The sequence below is a fragment of the Vicugna pacos genome, chromosome 2, assembly GCF_048564905.1.
Source record: "Vicugna pacos chromosome 2, VicPac4, whole genome shotgun sequence".
Lineage (NCBI taxonomy): Eukaryota > Metazoa > Chordata > Mammalia > Artiodactyla > Camelidae > Vicugna > Vicugna pacos.
Window position 1 is genome coordinate 44239617 of NC_132988.1, and position 13096 is coordinate 44252712.

General features: G+C 38.1%; 1 protein-coding gene across 5 annotated transcripts in view; it reads left to right on the plus strand.

Moving 5' to 3' along the window:
* Positions 1-13096, plus strand: part of CFI (complement factor I) — a 52163-nt gene that overhangs the window by 18867 nt on the left and 20200 nt on the right. For 4 of the 5 annotated variants that reach the window (XR_012059586.1, XM_072938689.1, XM_072938680.1 and 1 more), the window contains exons 2-4: positions 1959-2006; positions 9159-9438; positions 10937-11090. Coding sequence is in view for 4 of the 5 variants with exons in the window: in XM_072938680.1 (XP_072794781.1) it covers positions 1959-2006; positions 9159-9438; positions 10937-11090 (482 nt within the window). In the remaining variant the exon portion in view is untranslated. The remainder of the gene's footprint in view (positions 1-1958; positions 2007-9158; positions 9439-10936; positions 11091-13096) is intronic. The other variant, XM_072938682.1, reaches the window with a different exon arrangement.

A 13096-nucleotide genomic window follows, 5' to 3' on the forward strand; every position in this document is an offset into this window, starting at 1 on the left:
GTTTAAGCAAATTGAATGATATTCAACCTCACTGATCAGGGAAAAAAATGCAAATAAAACTTCTCTGATAACACTTGTATATATCAAATTGATGAAGATACAAAAGTTTAATGAGAAGTATGTTCTGTGGTCAAGAGTATGGAAAATAGGCCCTGTCATATATTGATAATGGAAATTCAAATTAAAACCGCCTCTATTGAGAGAAATTAGCCAATATCTTTCCAAATGAAAGCTGTTCATTCCTTTGATTCAGCAGTTTCACTCCCAGGAAAGTACTGACAAAAATACTTAGCTTATGGGGGAAGTGATGTTTTCTATAAGGAGATTCATTACAACACTGTTTATAATAACAAAATTTTGGAAACAATCTAAATGCCCTTTGAGGGGGCTAGTTACAGGGCCATTGATTGCAAATTGTCTTGGTGTTGTGGGGCAGAGTTAGAAAGTAAAATATGGGCTCACATATACAATGATGATGCCTGGCAAGATTCACTAAGAACTATCAAGTGGTTGACTCTGAGGTAGGGCTTGGCTGGGTTGAATGTATAACAGAAAGAAGGAAATATAATTTTTATAGCCACCCATCTGAACCTGTTTGTAATATTTCTATGTGTTTTCAATTTTTTTAATCAATTAAAAATGAAAAAAAACCAACATTTCATCCATCTTACATTCATTATAAAAAAAACAAGACCAAGAAACTAGGCCGATGATTTTCTTAAAATCTGAGACAAAAATAATGGAATTGACCCTAAAACAATATTTCCAATTTTTAAAAGGGAACAAGATACAAGAGTCCATTCTACCTACACATACCATGCAACCACTTTCCCACCATTTCCAACAACATACTAGTCCTAGAAAAAATACAATATTTATTTTAAAAATAAAAACAAATAACAAACACAGCAAAAGGCCTTACCAAGTTTTGTATGTGAATTGGAACAATTCATCATTCAGTATTAATAGGGAAACATTCTCTTTTTTTCATCTGAATAGAATGGCTGCTGGTTAAGGGGTTGATTGCTGGGATGCTGAGGCATGGCTTTATGTCAGAAACAGGAATAATACAGAATGGTTGGATCCAAGGAGAAGAAAAAATTGGAGAAAAAAAATTGCTAGTGAAGACCATGATGAGAAGGAACTGAGGGCATAAAGGACCTAAAACTCTTCCAATGGAAAAGTTTCTGATACAATAGTTAACCATCAGGATATGAGTTGTTTATTCACTTCTGAAAGAAAGACAAATTTTTATATTGTTTACTCTTATTGAAACTTCCACTTTTTCCCTCAATGTTTTCTGGGGAAATCATGATTGTATCAGTTGGATAATGCCATAATAATACAATCACCACAAAATTTCAGTGGCATACAACTTAATTTAGTATACTAGTCTGCAGGTGAGCTGGGAATAATCTGATCTAAACTGGGCTCAGCTGGAGTGGACTTTCTTTGCTAGCCTGGCCACATTCTTCTCACAGCTATGGCAGAGAAGCAAAAGGACAAATCCAGTTGCACGAGTACTTTCCAAGCATCTCTATGTCACATCTGCTGACTTCCTATTGACCAAAGAAAGTCACTGGCCAGGCCAGGGAAGATATACCCTACCCCAAGTAAGAGGCACAGAAAAGAATGTGTTGAAGGGTAGAAGAATGGAGCCAGATGCAAACTACTACAGGCAGCACCATATTAGCATTTGTATACGATCTTAAGTGTTTATTTGTGCTTTCCTGTGTATTTTGCATTTGATGCTCTGTGAAGATATTATTTTGATTCTCCACAATTCGTAGAAGAAACAGAATAAAAAAAGGTAGAGTCATTTACCCAAGATCACACAGCTAGTTAGCAGTAGAAGGGAAACTTTCTACTTTTTTACAAAAAGTAGTAGAAGGAGAAAGTGGTTGACTTTTGCTCTCTTTGGTGATAGTTGATCATTCTTTTGTTGTTGTTGTTTATAGGTTAATTATAGAAGAGTAGAAAAAATGAAGATAGCAAAGAATCCAGAGGTAAAACTATATGCTGTATACTGGGATGGAATAGGAAATTGTTATATTTCTTATTGATTTTGTATAGTCAGTCCATCTAAAATGTCTTCATTGTAGTCCTGTCTAGAATAAAAAAACAAAGTTTACATCAAAATAATTGCTACAACATCACAAATACCAAGGAAAGAATTTTTTTTTTAAAAAAGCCTGTCTACACAAAGAAACAGCAACTAAAGGAGGTGAATTATGTTTTGTAGATGACTAGGCTATAGTAGTAATTGCTAAAAATTTTTGCACATGTGCCCCAGTATATGTGAATATATTTATTTATAAATAACATATACACTGCTGTACAAATAAATACACCTTAAAAAACAAAATTTTAAGCAAATAATATTTTAATAATTTTCACCATTAATCTTTAATGAAATAATGTTACTACTTTTCAAATTTTTCATTTGATTTGAATGTCATATTAGCTGGAAAAGACACTTCACAAAGAGCAACATACACAATAAACATATGGGGATAGGTTCAATTCAATAACGATATGAGATAGAAATCTATATTTCAATTAGTCTTTTTAATATTACTGATTGGAGACAGGGCTGACTTCTTGTCATACTGATTAGCTTTCCATTGTTTTTAACCCCATGATGTGGCCAATGAACAGCTTCTACTGTGGCTAGAAGTGTGGACTCTGCCATTTTTTTGTTCATTGGTGTTACATTTTGGCATTATTTTCAATCCAGCATCATTTCAGTATATGTATATCTAAACCATTTGTCCATTTGCAAAGATTATTTCCACTAAAACTGGATCATATAATCCATAATATCCCTTAGTCAAGCACACGTTCATGATTGTCTATCTTAAAACAAAAACCTTCTCTTGACCGCATATTTCCCTCCCATTTTTGTATCCCTTTACATCTAAATTCTTTTTTTTTTTTTTAACTGCTTTGCTCAATTTCTCTTTTTCCATTCTTTCTTGAGCCCGGTCAGGCTTGAGTTCCCACCATTCTACCAAAATAACATTTGTCAAGATCACCATTTTACTGGAGAAATATCACACAGCTGCTAATCACTCCTTCCTTCTCTCTGCCTCTGTGCCACCGGTTTCTATTTGTCTTTTACTGACCCCTTCTCATCTCCTTGACTAGTTCTTCATCATCTGCCACACCTCTAAATGTTGGAGGGCTCACACCCTCTAGTGGTTTTATACTGCATTCAGAGAATAAGCTGAAGTCTTTCCAGTAGCCTACAAGGTCCTACCTGCTGATCACACATCCCTCCAATTCTCTGGCCTCATCTCCTCCTGTTCTCCCTTCAGCCATTAACTCCCCTCCAACCACACCAACCCCCTGGACCAAGAGCATACCACATGTGCTTCTACCCCACAGCTTTTGCCCTGGCTGTTACCTCTGACCATGACATTTCTCCTCTAGAGACCTATGTGGCTTGCTCACTCCCCTTCAGGTCCCTGCTCCAAGGGAACCTTTCCCCAGAGTCTTTCCTGACAACCCTATGCAAAATAGCAATCATCCCCCTCACTCTCCACAACCTCCACCTCTCTTACCCTGTAGAGCACTTGTCATTTTATGTCATACTATGTATTTATTCATTTTTGTCTGTTTTTCCTCTACTAAAAATGTAAGCTCTATGACTTCATGCTGTTCACTAGTGTATCCCAGGACCTAGAACAGTGCCTGGCACATTGTAGGCTCTCAATAAATATTGAATGAATATTCTATGAGAGTAGACACAACTGCCAATCCATATTTAAATATTAGTAAGATTAATTTCTTCTTACTTTTTCAATAAAACATACAAATGAACATAATTTCTATTATTTTACCCATTGGATTATCTTCACACCCCTGGGGTTTATGTAATCCACTTTGAAAATTACTGGTCAATAGGAGTGGTTCTCAGTCTTTGGGGAGCATAAGAATCTTTATGGTGCTTATTTAAAGTACAGATGCCAGGGTTTTCCCTCAGAGATTCTGATTCAGAGGTTCTGTTGTGTGGGTCCAAGAGTCTGCATTTGTAACATGCTGCACCTCAGATGGGTCATGCAGATGGTCTAGGGCACAGTTGGAAATACTTATCCAGGTATTTGATAGTCTTCTTTTCCAGCTTGTAATTACAAGCTCAATAAAAATGAAAAAAAAAAAGAAAAACTTAAGCATGCCTCCATCAGTTGATGCATAGCTTACACACGGAATGATTCAGGTCCCACTCCTCCTAGACAAGTGGTTCTCAAGGCTTTGGGTTTTAAAGACTGTATCTAGACAACTACTTGTATCAGTCAGTATTGGCTATGCAGCAATAAGAACCAATCCCAAAATCTCAGTGGCTTGACACAAGAAAAGTTAATTTTTGCTTATGCAAAGTCCACTGTGGATCTGGGTGACTCTCCAGTGAACACGTCCTCCCTGTGTTGGCCCAGCATACTAGGCTGCTTTGATTCTATGATCTCTCTGCAACACTTGCTCCCATGATCATCATGGCAGGGCAAGAGCAAGTTGCATTGTTGAGCACTGGCAATTAAATGTTTCTACCTGAAACCAATATATGTTACTTCAGCTCACATTTCATTGATCAAATTAACTCATCACCGTGTCCAACCACAAGAAGGAAATGCAGTCTTCCCATTTGCTTGGAAGTAGAGTTAAATAAGACTTTAGTAAATGGTATTAACATCTACCACAAAGATAAACATTAAAAAAAATACTTAGATCCACCACCCCACCTTACACCATCAACAACACACATAATAGTAGTTATGTCTACTTTTAGTAGACTCTGTAATTGTAGGAAGGAAGGAGGGAACAAAGTTAATATAATTTCAGTGATGATTTAAATAATTTTGCTTCTGATTAATCTTAACAGCCTCCCTATAGGTTTACGTAAATGTATGAGGCAGAGTTCATATTCTCTCCATGGTAAAGACTGGTGTACAAATGCATTTACCAACCCATTTAATAACTTCCTGAAGGATCATCAGCCCAGGGCTCTAGATGTTGAGAATCCATGGACAAATGTGACGTACCCAGTCCTTTACAGTTAAAGCCTATTGCCATCATGTTTCACACAGTGGATAAACCTTACTGTGACTGTTTCTAGCTGTTGCCCCTTGGTAATTTTCTAACTTCCCTTTGGCTATTGTCATAAGCAGCAACCACTGTGTTGGTATTAGCCAGTACCATCAACCTGAAACTTTAAATGGTAGTAGTATCATAAAGTTGATTCCAACTTACGGTAAGAATTTATAGAAATAGAAAACTGCTGAATTTCTAAGAGAATTGTTTCCACCATGCTCTGATTACACCTTCTCCTAGCCCCTCCTCAACCTTGTTTCAACAATTTGTTCCTTCTTTCTTAAAGTTTCAGTCTTTCCCATTCTGTTAGATTCCTGACCTTAGCCTCCAATCATGATGAAATCTCTCCTATCCTAACAGCAAAAATCTCTCTTTACTATGTCCCTTTATGATACTATCCTATCCACTTTTTCTCCTTCAAAGCCTAACACAATCTTTTCTGTACTGAAAATATGATGACATCCTTTTCCATTTAATTATTTTTTATTAAATTAATTCATGTGTAGCTCAGTGGTAGAGCATGTACTTTGCATGCACAAGACTCTGGGTTCAATCCCCTGTATCTCCATTAAAATAAATAAGTAAATAAACCTAGTTACCTCCCTACCTCAAATAAAATAAAATAAAATATTTTAAAATTAATTCTTGTATATATTTTACAAAGGCAAATAATACCATAAGGCTTAAAACCATGGTGGTATTAAAAATATTTAACAATTGGTTGGGCATAGATATTGGTCACAGTCAGATAAGATCACTAGCCAATTATCCTTGCCTGTAATGTAAAATACTTTATGTCACTCTTGCTTCTATCTATTTTTTTAGCCACTCCATCTTCTTCAGAAGTAGGTGGTGCCTCAATTCCTAAGCTTTTATGGGGTTCTCTGGGGGTGAATTTGCTTTATTCTTCTGGACTTCCCTCATTTGGCTTGGGTTACCATTCTCTCTAGTCTGCTAAATCTATTACTACCAGCATGTCTGCTTTCCAGCTTCCAACATTTTGATAACATCTCTAGTCTGTAATCCTTTCCGCATTCTCTTTGGCCTTATTGGCTATGCCTTTTTAAAAAATTCTTTTATTCTTATCTTAATGGGGCTTGGAGAGGGAGCAGAAATTTTTTTAAAGCCTGTGTTTAGTCTCCATGTCTAAGCACAAGACCAGTCAAAAGAGTTAACTGTACTTCTGTTTCCATTTTTCCACTTCCCATTCTGGCCTCAACTCACCAAAGTCTGGTTTCTGCCTCTGACGTTCATCTAAAACTACTTCTTCAAAGGATCCCAGTGACCTTTGTTCATCAAATTCAGTGACCTTTTTTTCAGCCTTCATCCTCTGAAGCTCTTTGCAGCATTAGACACACGAGCAACACCACTCTGGCTGAAAAGCTAAGTCTCTCTTGCTTGTTCCACATCTTCAGCTCCTAAAATGTAAAATTCTCCTCTGTTCTGTCTTGTTGGGTTTTTTTTGGGGGGGGGGGGAGTCACCATTCATTCAATGAATAACACCAGGCCCACCAGACCCCTGAAGTGAGTCCGAGCTGGGAGGAAGCTGTCGCCTGGAGTGAAGGTCAGAATCTAAGTGATTGAACAGGACTGGACACTGTAATTGCTGTTGCATGACTGTTCCTGGGACCAAAAGTCTTAATTTTTTGTTTTTGCTTTAATCTAAATGTGCCTGAAAAGTTAATGACATTTCCCCAGTTTTTATCTAAAGATCAAGGAAAAATAACACCTCAGAAAGGGATCAAGGTGGGAAAGAATCAAGTTGTTTTCTGCTTGCACCCAATTAGAATATCACTCTTTCAAGAGAAAGGTGGTATGTAAAAGGGTGACAATCCAAGATGTCAGGGCACTTTAACTTTGTCAGTGGAAGATACAGGAGCTAAGAAATTACAAAATTTTCAGCTCTAATAAGTGCTACAAAAGAGGCACATGAAACTATGAAAAGTATGTAACTGGTGTATTTCATTCTAGATTAGTGTGTACCTAGTGTAGTTAATGACAAATGTGTCAAATTTCCTTGTTTCTATGGCTATTTAATAAAGTTTACTGAAAAGCATGTTGGATAGAATGAATTTCACAGCTTTCACAGATTTGTATGTGGTTTTTTATTGACTGATTTTTATTTGTCTTCATCACAGCACTTAGAGATTGTTCAATTCATTTCTGCCCTAGCTTACTGTTACTACAGCTAGGGGTCCCTGAGAAAAGATAGGGGTTCTTATTGCTGGGGGGTCTAGGGAAACTGGAAGAAAGGACACCCATCCTCCAAAGGGAGTGTCTAGGGGATAGAGAGAGAGCATTGGCTTTCCACAACTGGCTTTTCACCCAACTGGCCTGTTCCCAGCCCTCATTGTATTTCCTCTGGATTCCTGCAGGTCTAATTGGACTCCTGCCTGCCTAACGGTCTGATCTGATCTCTAGAAAGATCTTCCTTAAATGCAAATTTGCTTCCCTGCTTACAGTCTCTCAGTGGCTCCCTTCAGACCTGCTCCCTTACCCCCACCACTACCTTCTTACTCTGTTCTCCAGCCTCAAACGTACTCTTCTTGCTGTTCTCCTTCCTGCGGTCCTGCCTGGAGTGCCCACTCCCCAACCTCTGCCAGCTGACGACTCCTCAGTGGCCTCAGAAGAGCCATCAGCTCTACCCAGACTCCTCCTCTTGGAGATGTTCCCAAGCATCCTAGGCAGGCCAGGGACCCAGAACACTGTCCTAAAGGCATCCCTGGCCCATTTGTACCAGGGAACTCATCAGGCTTAGCTGTCTCTCTTCTGGTCGTTGTGCTCCTTAGGCAGGGACTTTTCTTCCTCTGATCCTAGCCTTAGGCTGTTCCCTGGCACACAGTGGTGCTTACTAACTCATTCACTGAATAAACTGATAACTGGGCTAATGATCTGTCTTCCAAGCTTCAGTCACACGTTTCCTCCTACAGAATATCTCCAGAGGCACATCCTTTAGGTGCCTCAGAATCAATGGGTCCGAAACCAAACTCCTAATGCTCTACCTTACCTTAATATCTGTATTGATTAATGGCATTTTACACCCTTACAGTCATGCAGCCTCAAAACCTAAAACCACCGTCAACTCCTACTTGTGTTAAATTGTCCAATCCTAATTGCTTTTCCTCCTAACTGCTTTTTCTTGGTCCTTCCAAATCGTTCTCTTGTTCCACTCCTGCTGCCTTTCTCCCGTTTCCTGATCAGTGACAACCCCATTGGAAGCACACACAAGCCTGTATGACCATCGGTTGGGACTGCTCACGTTCCCTAAATAAATTTGGCACCATCTCTCCTGTTTTGCTAGCACCAACCCTCTGCTAGCACCTTCCTTGACTTGCTCAAATGCTCCATCCTCCATGAAGCCTTTTAAAATGCCCCTGGAAAGACTTACTGTCTCACACTCTGGTTCCCCAAGGGCACTGTGTCTTATTTGTACGATTGTTTTATCATTTGCCACCGTCTGCCTTGTGCTCCAGTTATTATGTGTGTTTCTGTCTTACTGTCTAGATATCAGGCCCATGGAAGGTAGAGCCCATGTCATGTTCATCTTAGCAGGATTTTTCACAGAGTAGGAATTTAGCAAATAGTTTTGCATTTTAATAGAATTAATCAATTCCATGCATCAGTTCATTCCATGAGACTGTAATTAGCACCAAATTTGCAACCCCCTAACGTGATTGATGAGATTCTCTGATTTCTTCAAAGGCAGAATTTTATGTTGGCTTTAGGATAATAACAGCTGCCACTGATTTCATCCCTAGTACCTGCCAACCGTTATACACGTTTTATTTCTGATCTTGCAATAACCTTGCAAAACAGAAGATAATATCCCCATTTACAGATGAGGAAACTCAGGTTTCATGAAGGTAAGTAACTTGCTCAAGGCCATATAACTGTAAGTGCCCAAGTTGGGACTAGAAGCCAGGTTTGTCTGATTCTAAAAATCACCAGACCACATCACCCTCATCTATGCAGGTTAGGTGAGCCTGTTTTGTTCCTTTCCTTCATGTCTTCGTCTTCAAAAAGAAGATTTTATTTTTTTGCTAAGTTAATGTTTATCTTGTGCTTTATAGCCCTCTTTGACATCAGGCATATCTCAAGAGGATCTTGTGGACAAAAAGTGCTTAACTGAAAAATACACGCATCTCTCCTGTAATAAAGTCTTCTGCCAACCATGGCAGAAATGCATCGAGGGGACCTGTACCTGTAAAATTCCTTATCAGTGCCCAAAGAATGGTACTAGGGTGTGTTCAACCAACGGGAAAAGCTACCCAACTTACTGTCACCAAAAGAGTTTTGAATGTCTTCGTCCAGAGGCAAAGTTTTTAAAAAGTGGACCATGCACAGGTGAAGGTAGGAAAAGCCTAGTTTACTCTATGACAGAAAGTAATTGTGTGTGATACTTCCTATTAGAAGATACTTTTCCCGTGAAATGTTATGATAACTCAAAATTCTTCCCTAGACCCTCAGGAGTAATTGGGTGATAACTAGAGGAATTTGGGATCACCAGAATTTAGCCAGCCCTTGATTCCAGAGCATGAGGCCCTGAGGCTGGTCTTTCCCTCAATGCCATTGTCACTCTCTGCTGCCCGATCCTGCAGAATTATACCCATTCTCACTTCTGCTTGGCTGAAGGGATTATTCACAAGCTATTGAGCTGGTTCAGAATCCAGCGAAAAAGGCTTTGTATGAGATTGGTACTGATGTGGAATCCCTTTGACCCCCGGTCCCCATGATTTCTTCCAGCATCCATCCCACCAGCTGCTACCCCTCTCCCAAGCCCCAGCCCCACTGGCCCTGATCCAAGGTTTAGCTCAGGCCACTGCTGACCTAGGACATACCCTAACCTAGCAAACTCAGCACATCAGATCAGAGCTTCTCAACACTCCATCCAGGTACCTAACGTAGAGAGGAGGCTGGGACCCTCATATGTGGATTAGCGGAGTGGTTAAGATTAAGGGTCTCACTGTCAGTCAGATTTGCTTACAAGCCCCTCCAAGCCCCACCTGGATTATTGACTAGCTATGTGACCTGTCTGGAACACAGTTTCCACATCTGTAAAACGTGAGTAATAATAGTTCCTAGCTCACAAGACTCTTGTGAAAATTAACTAAAATGATGAATATAAAGTGCTGTAAACAGGATACAGAAAGTGCTCATGAAATTTTAGCTATGACAGCACACCTCAAGCTCATCATCTTCCACTACCAGTGGTCACAGACACTTTGTGAATTTACAGAAGAATGTTTAAAACATTCTTTGTAAGTGTACCATGACATACACCAGCACACAGTAGCCTAAATATTTTTATGTTGCTGAATTAAGATGTTCAGGTACTATGAACAGCAGGAAGAAAGACCTCTGAGCCCATCTCTCTTACCTGTTGGAGAGGAGGAAAGCAATAGTGGAGATTATTTTGTCAGTGTCAGACTTTTGTTCTCTTGAGGCATTAAACGCCTTAAATCTATGAGAATACATAAGCCTTTCTTACATTTTCATTATTTGTTTTGCTGACTTATCCAGACTTTGGGTAAGTTCCAAATATAATAGGTTCAGATTCCTGGCTTCACCACTTGAGTGAGTAACTTCTCATGTGTAACAAATGGACAAATTTAGATTCCTCGTGTGTAAAAATGAGGATAAATACTAGCCTAATCTTCAGAGGGTTGACCTGAGTAGCACAGCTATTGAGACATAATAAGCCCTCATAAAATGATTGCTTACCATTATTTTTCAAAATCTTCATGGTGTTCAAAGTTAATTTGAAATTATGTATTCTATTACTTTAAAGGCTTTTAATCAAGAGGAGAAAATGCCTGAACATTGCTCATTCTTTGTTTTTTTATTTTAGGACAATTTAGTGTTTCCTTGAAGTATGGAAAAACAGATTCAGAGGGAGCCATTGAAGTAAAACTTGCAGACCGAGATGAGAAGATGTTTGTATGTGGAACAAGCTGGAGCATTACGGAGGCCAACGTGGCCTGCTTCTACCTCGGATTTCAACAGTGAGTGCTTGTGTCACTGACTTTTCCCAGGGTTGATTTTATTGTTACAACTATTTGTTTTTTTGATGACCCCATCTTTCGGTGCTTCAACTTCCTCAGCTGTAAAGTGAGAACGTTAACAACCTGCCGTGTGTCGTTGTCATGAGGGTGAAATGTGTTCATGACTAGCACTTAGAGCTCTGCTGAGCACAGAGCACCTGGAGGTTTGCTCAGATATCTGGATGCCAGTGCTTTGCTGATCCAGACAGTTGCAAATATGTTCATTACTCTCTATTTCTACTCATCTATGATTAGGTCCACTTCTTCATACCTAATATTGTTTATATATGCCTTCTCTCTTTTTTCTTGATTGATCTTGCAGAGATTTGTCTATTTGATTAGTGTTTTTGATTTTTATATTTATAAATTGTCTCTTGTTTCTTTATTTTCAACTTTTGCTCTTATCTTTGGCTCTTTCTCTCTTCTCTATTTTTTTTTCTAATTCCTTGAGTTAAATGCCTAACTTACCAATTTTCCATTTTCCTTATTTTCAAATATAAGCATTTAAGGTACAGATTTTCCTCTAGGTAATGCTTCATCTGCATGCCATAACCCTCCATAAGTGGGTATTTTATTTGTTTCTCAGTTCAAAATATTTTCTAATTTTCAGTGTAATTTCTTCTTTGACCGATGGGTAACGTAGAAGTTTTTTTTTGTTTTTTTTGTTTTTTTTTTTTTACTTTCCTAATGAACTTGTTAGTTTGCATTTGGTTAGCTCCTTGTTATAATTTCCTATTTAATTGCATTGTGGTGAGAGAATGTGTCCAAATGATGATAACTGTTTAAATGTTTGTTAAGATTTGTTTTGTGCTGAATATATTTTAAATGTTTCATGTGCAGGGTTCTGTATAATAAATATGTTATCCATTAGAATAAGCAAGCCTGTTAACTTCTTTGTTCAAATATTTTCCCATTTATTTACTTACAAGCTTTCTGTGTCTATCTTGTAAGTGTGTCCTTTATTAACAGCATATATCTATTTTTTTTTAAATCCAGTATGACAATAACTCTCTGAAGAGTTTAGTCCGTTTACATTATTATGATTATTTACACTGTTGAGTTTATTTTTTCTATCTTATTTTGGGCTTATGATTTACCCTGCTTTTTCTGTGCTCCTGTTTCTTCCTTGTCCAACTTCTACTAGGTTAATAAAGCTGCTGTTGTTTTTTAAAATTATCTCCCTTTTCTTCTTCCACTTGTTTGAAAATCATATACATTCTATTTCTATTCTTTTAATGGCTATCTTTACATTTATACCATGAATTCTTGACTTAGGCAGTCCTTGCCCTCTTCAGGAATAATACAAAGAAAGTCATTACACTATTAAGTTTTCAGTATTTTGTTCCACCTTATATTATCCCTGAAGTTAAGTGATATCATTATGTAATAAGCCATTACCATTACTGCTGTTCGGTCAGTGCTTACCCAGATGTACCTCATGTTTACCAACTTCTTGGTTTGTTGTTTCTTCTTACGTCTCACTGCTTCATTCTGGATTCAGTTTTCTTCTTCCTAAACCACATCTGCTAGTAGTTCATCAGTGAGTCTTTTATCATTAAGTTGAGCCATAGGATATTTCTGATTTTCCACCATTTCTGACTTACAACCTATGATTCAACCTAATGGCAAACTCTCTCACTCTTTGATTTTGCTCTGATCATATTTTCTATAAACTCATGGACAGAATTCTCTGATTTTAGCCAGTGGGTATTTCCCTTAATTCCATAAGAGCTCGTTGAGGGCATTTATCTAGTACTTTTAGATAGTTGTAGGTTAAGAAGTCTTTCAGATTATTCGCCTGTCAGATTTCCCCAAATAGCTCTCATTTGTTCTCATATTTTGATGCGGTCTGACAGTTTCATGACTACTGTATCCACATTATAGATCTGAAACTCTTTGTTCCCTTTAATTGCTCTCTTGTTTCCTTTCATTGTAATTTATCTGATATTTATATTGCCATTACTGCT